The sequence below is a fragment of the Aquarana catesbeiana genome, linkage group LG05 (assembly GCF_042186555.1).
Source record: "Aquarana catesbeiana isolate 2022-GZ linkage group LG05, ASM4218655v1, whole genome shotgun sequence".
Lineage (NCBI taxonomy): Eukaryota > Metazoa > Chordata > Amphibia > Anura > Ranidae > Aquarana > Aquarana catesbeiana.
In genome coordinates this window covers 583992638-583998908 of record NC_133328.1, presented here as the reverse complement: position 1 = coordinate 583998908, position 6271 = coordinate 583992638, and the positions used below count along the sequence as shown (strand labels likewise).

At 37.6% G+C, this 6271-nt stretch overlaps 1 protein-coding gene across 50 annotated transcripts in view; it reads right to left on the bottom strand.

The window, feature by feature from the left end:
* Positions 1-1810: 1810 nt before the first annotated feature.
* Positions 1811-6271, bottom strand: part of RIMS2 (regulating synaptic membrane exocytosis 2) — a 911223-nt gene continuing 906762 nt past the window's right edge. For all 50 annotated transcript variants that reach the window (XM_073632100.1, XM_073632110.1, XM_073632087.1 and 47 more), the window contains one exon: positions 1811-6161. In XM_073632100.1, coding sequence (XP_073488201.1) covers positions 5943-6161 — 219 coding nt within the window. In that variant the 3' untranslated portion in view covers positions 1811-5942. The remainder of the gene's footprint in view (positions 6162-6271) is intronic.

The window sequence follows — 6271 nt, the reverse complement described above, 5'->3', positions numbered from 1 at the left end:
TTTTTATGTCAAGTTATTTGTGCAGCGTTTTTTCGAACGCCAATTTTTTGGAAAAAATACACTTTAATGAATTTTAATGCATACAAACAAATAACCAAATTTTTGGTAAAATATACAGTAAATGTAAATATAAATTATGTTATGCAGAGTAAATCGATACCTAACATGTCACACTTGTGGAATGGTGACAAACTACGTCGCCATAGGTGACGCTTTAAAAGCCTTTACAGGTTACCAGTTTACAGTTACAGAGGAGGTCTGGAGCTAGAACTAGTCCACTAACGCTAACGTTCATGGCAATACCTCACATGTGTGGTTCGATCACTGTTTACGTATGCATGCAGGAACAACGTGTGCATTCATGCCTTTGTGCATGAGCACGGGGCGCTTTAAGTTTTTCTTTTTTTTTATCATTTTTTTAAATTAGTTTTATTGCTGTTACAAGGAATGTAAACATTCCTTGTAACAGCAATAGGCAGTGACAGGTACTCTTTATAGAGAGATATGGGGTCTTTTAGATCCCAGACCTCTCTCTCCTCTGCCCCAAAAAGTATCTGATCACACCAAGATGGGTGTGTTCAGATGCTTTGTCCATTTGAAAAATGGCTGTTTACATCCGGGAAACCAGAAATGCCAGAATTTAGATTGCTTCCTGTACCACAGAGATCATGGGGGACCTACTAGTCCTTCATGATCTCTGTGGTAAGCCAGGGGAATCATCGGATTTCATTCCGGGCTCGCCGCCGGGATCGGAGCTCCCACAGAGGCACCAGCGGGCAGCAGGGGGGTTGGGTGTTTCGACCCCTACCGCCGCCTATAAAAGCAATCCAGCGGCTAAGCAGCCACTAGGATGGCTTTTACATAAAAGTCAGCCAATGGTAGATGCAGGCCCAGTACTACCACTTAAAGCCAAATGACGTACATGTACGCGATTTGGCATTAGGTAGATAATACTTAATACATTTTTTGTTTTGTTGCACCTGGAGTGTATTAACCTAAGAGTTAAATTTGGCTTTAAAACAAACCCGTGATGAAAGAAATATAGAGGCTGCCATTGCAGAGCTTGGTTTGAAAATGTTAGTTGACATGCTGATCCTCTTAGCTCCATACTTCCTGAGTCATTGACCCAAAACAAGTGTGAAGCATACTTGTGTCTGAAACATACTTAAGCCAGGAGGTTAGCATGCCAGACAGCCAAATGGCATGAAGGTCAGCAATGGCATATTTTTCTCATGCTGCTTTCCCTTAAAGTTACATGCCTCGCTCACAATCAATCCACAGCTATCACATTAGGATAAAAAAAAACTATGACTATAGAAAAAATACATCAAATTCCAAATGTGTAAAGAAAATGTTTTATTGAAAGTCTTAAATACCACCACCGTAATTAATATGCTTTACATTAGTTGGTGCTCATTGCAGGGCTAATCTGCCATATTACCCAACTGTAAATTTCTCTTGCTTTTTTTAAATTTTTTTTTTCTTTAAACGTACTATGTACAAGACTGCAGACGTCCCAGGTATAGCGCGAGTAACATGACTATACCATGAGCTCAGCTGCAGACATCATGTGAAATAAAAAAAAAAATACATCAATTTTTTCATCTTTAAAATAAATACTGCATAATGATATTTATGTACAAATCTTATATACGGTCTTGTTCTCCCTATAAAAATTAGAAAGAAAAAATGCATCTTGGGATTTATTTTTGTTTGTTTTTTCAGAAAATAACATATTACACTGCATTTTCAATACATCAATTTACTTTCATTTATGACATGATGATACTGTAGATGGTATTTTGTATACATATATATATGTATATATATATATATATATATATATATATATATATATATATATATATATATATATTTTATATACTTTTTTGTTTTGCTGGTTCACAACCATCTAAAATTACTTTGATAAACAGCTTTATAGGTAACAAAAAAGGATAATCTATCTACCTCATGGAAAGACAATAACATAAATTAAAAGGCAATTACATTTTTTAAAATTTTTTTTTTTTTTGCCCAAAGGTACATTTTTTACCCAATTTGATTTAGAGGGGATTAAAGTATAGTGATAATATTTTCATGACCTGCTATTTATAAAATAAAATTCTCCATAATGTCTATAGATGTGCTGAATGATGTGTATATCCATCTAAACACATGTATAAATATGCCTGTTAACATTTGTGTACATGAGCAAAAACTTACATGTAAGTATACTTTTATATATAACAATTAACAGCCCATGCACATAAATTGCATGTTTATATTTTAATTTATTGTTCATTTTTGGAAGAAAGACTAACCCAGCTGTTGTGGAACTACAAAATCTAGCCTGCTTCTGGAACATTCAGAAAATTGTAACTTCACACCAACTAGAGAGTCAAGAGTTATAAAGATACACATAGAGACATTAGATACAGAGTCAATGGCCCTTTCACTTTCAACAGGTTTAGGTAAAGTGTAGGGTACGAAAGGCTAAAAAAAAACAGCTTTGGGACATGATCAACTAAGAAAAAGAGTACTGACTGTGTTGGCAATTTTGGAGAGTTCTTCGTCACTCATGTACAGATAATCAAATGCTCACAGGATATGGCTGCACATTTTTTAGGAGTAATGACTAAATAATGTCTATGGGTACTGTAAAGTGAACCTGTGGCCAGGCTTTGGGCATTCATATATTTACATATTCTGGACAAGCAATAAATGAGCTTTAAAACATGCCCTTACTGACTTCTGTAGTTGCAGGCATTGTGGAGAAATTCATCCTCATAGGTCAGAGTGGGGGCATTAAAAATGGGCTCATTTCTCTGGCAGCAGAAACTTGGCAGCTTACCAGCCTACTAATGTAAGTAAACAGAAAGGGCTCTAAGCTGCTCAGAAAGGGATTGCAACCCGACTTCAGAGTCTCTGTTCTTAAGCCTCATGGACACAGGATGTCTTTGCTATTTCTCCTAGACGCCTTTCCTCCTGGCAGCGGTGCTTTGGAGCATCAAGTGCTTGAGAGTTAAAGTGGATGTAAACCCTCACATATACCCAGTGAAGTGAACAGCCTCAGATGATACACAGAGATTAAACAAATCTCCATACATAAGTTTTACATGTATATCTGCTGTCTTCATTGTTTTATACTCTTTAGAAAGTGCAGATTGTGTTAAAAATCTTTCTACCTCTTCCAGCAGTGGGCGAGGAGTCTGGGCATACACTATGTGTGAGCTGATTAGAGGAAAGGCACACCCCCCCCCCCCTCCACATAGGCAGAGGAATGAACATGCAGAGCTGTATTATGCATTGACAAGCTCCCTGCTAATGTCCCACCAAGCTCCCTCCCTGACACAAATTTTCATAACAGAGGAACGGAGCAGCAGAAAGACACGGCACTTAGAGCTTTGGAGAGAGATGAGTAAACACTACAGATATATGTGCTTAGGTCAAATTTCATGAATGGGGTTTACAAACACTTTAAGTCATTTCATTGGCCAGAATAAAATATTGTTTAGTCACTGAAATGAAGTAACGCTCAAGCGCTAAATGCGCCTAGCATTAGTGCGTCTTTAAATGTGGTAACACGTGTCAAGTGTTTTTTCTGCCAAATGGCCGCTGCACCTGGAAACAATGGCAGTGGATTTCTTCTCTGCCTCTAAACGCCCCTGCCTCTAAACATCTATGTGTGCATGGACACATAGGCTAATATGCTGGGGCGTTTAGAGGCATAAAAAAAGTTAGACACCCCTAAGAGCAGCGCCAAAAATAACCAGTGTACATGAATCCTGAAGCTTGAGGATGAATTGCTCCACAGTACTTTAAGCTACAGAGAGCTTGCTCTAATATTTGATTTTTACTTGTTAAGAATATGTAAACACTTCAAGGTCCGTAGCCTGGCTGCAGGTTGACTTCAAGACTGATTTGGAAGATAAAGAAAGTAAAAAAATAAAGGCAATGTCACAATTCATCTATCTGAACCAGTACACTATGATAAATAATATTGGAGCCTTCAAATTTCAAGATGCAAATCGGCAACACACCCAAACAGATATTTTTGGTTTTACCTTGGGAAGTTGGGGGGGGGGTGAACATTAAGGTCCCACAGAGCTCAACGGTTGTGTTCCTAAAAAGTTACAGGACCACAAATATGGCAGCTAGAGCCCGGTGTTAGAACTACTTCACCATAACATAACAGTTCATTGAAAGAAGCATGCCATCGGCCAGAAAAAAATCAGCAAGTGTGGTCAGCCATGACACTGAGTGAACTGCTGTTCATAACAAAGCAACTTTGAAAATTTTGACCTTTGTAGCATCGAAAATAAAAGATCAAGTAAAAACGTTGCTTGTATGATACACAACTCTGACAAAGTGCAAAAAGGACATACCTTAATTGAAAAATAGTGGATATTCTTTTGTTCAAAGAGAGGACTTTCCACTGAACTCTCGAGTTCAACAATGCTGGGCACTGAGAATGTACGAAGATGGACAATGGCCACTTAGTTAAATAATTTTATTTCCTTTAAGACTCAATTTGATGGTGAAAAAAATTGTTACCATGCACTGTACAAGATATTGCAAAAAAGTTCAAATATCTCTTATATCAAATACATGCTGAATTACCTTAGGTATTCTCAAGCCATGTTGCAAAATTCTTTTCAACATGCTTGATTTTCAAGAAAGGTTGCTATGCAATGGACATCAAGAGGATGACCTCCACTGTATCTGGCAGGTCAAACAAGGAATTTTGTCAAACATTTCAAGAATGCAGGAAAAAAATCTGCAAAAAGTTTCCAAACAAGGGGACAGAGAAGCAATCAAGGCACACAGGGTAAGGTGGTGTGCCATCAACCAACCTGAAAGAATGGCATCAGAAAAGAGGTTTGGGAAGATCGTGGGACACAATGCAAAAAACAGGGACCTAGGAAAGAAGAAATGGTGGACATGTACATGTTCAACTCTACAAGGTTTGTACCTTTTAACATTTAAATAAATCATATATGTTACATTTTTTGTCACATAAAGAGAATTTTAAATATTTGCTAGAAAGAAATTTTATTTTAACATATGCCTGCAAAAACACAGACCATGATTGGTTTAGAATGATAAACGTGGTTTGTCTTTGTTTCACGCCGTTGCATTCGCTCCCCCCCCCCTTTTTTTTTAAACCATGCACTAGTGAAATTTTTTTTCTTAAAAAGAATATAAATTGTTGAAAATGGCTGTATCTTTTTGTTATTTTGTTTCATATTTTTTGCAAGTTGCAGGCCAAAGAAAATTATTTTAGTGTTCACTTAGATCCATGTTCATGCAAAACAAAAAACTATTTTTTTGTCTCTGAAGTACTGGATAATCACAGAAAAATTCTTCCCTGGTGAAATTCGTCAAATAGTGGACTCCGTTAATGCTACTGCTAAGCCAACTTTGCTTCAATCTATGGGCATGTGTGACCTTCTATAATCATTCTTAATAACACTGGCGTTCCATCGGATTTCATTCTCCTTGCAGTACCCCATACTTTATCGATCTCCTTACTCAGGGCTCCTTCGTAGGCATTTCCAATCTTTGGGGGCAAATATAAAAAAGAAAATGTTGCAACAACGTGATATGTCACTGAAGATGACTTTCGTCGCGTGAAATATTTCTTTTGTTAGTGTCAATAATCCATGGCTTCAGACTCAACTAGAACTGAGCTTCACTGGTCTTCAATGCATTCAGCTAGCTCCCCTCCATCACCTGAGAGCCTTCTATAGCGCACAATGTGTGCAACTTCCGATGAGAGCGCAGGATCGCCCAGTATCCCTAGCAACAGGCTCAGAAGACACAAAATTAAGCATGCAGTGTTTACCAGGGTGCGCGACCTGTCGTATTTCGTAATTTTGTGATTTTGTCGTTGTTTATTTTTGAAACGCTGGTTGCAGAGACAACTGTTTTTTTTACAGGTGCTATGACCTAGAATAAGAAGGTCCTGTGGAACTTTCAAGAGAAGACTGAGAAGCTCTCCTGGTTAAAGGAGCCAATGTTGGGTCTACTAGAGAGGAAGGGGGAAATAGTTTAAACCATCCAATCACCATATTGGAAAGGTCCAGTTCATCTAAAAGTATCTGTGCCACACCCATAAAAGATTTGTGATCCATACGTCCATAGTCACCCCACACAATTATCTGTAGATATATAAAAAAAGAGGAAATTAATTGAACAATCTGATTAAAACTTTAAAAAATGTACCTATTCTAGATCTCAACATAAGCTCTATCCAACACAGGGGTGTATT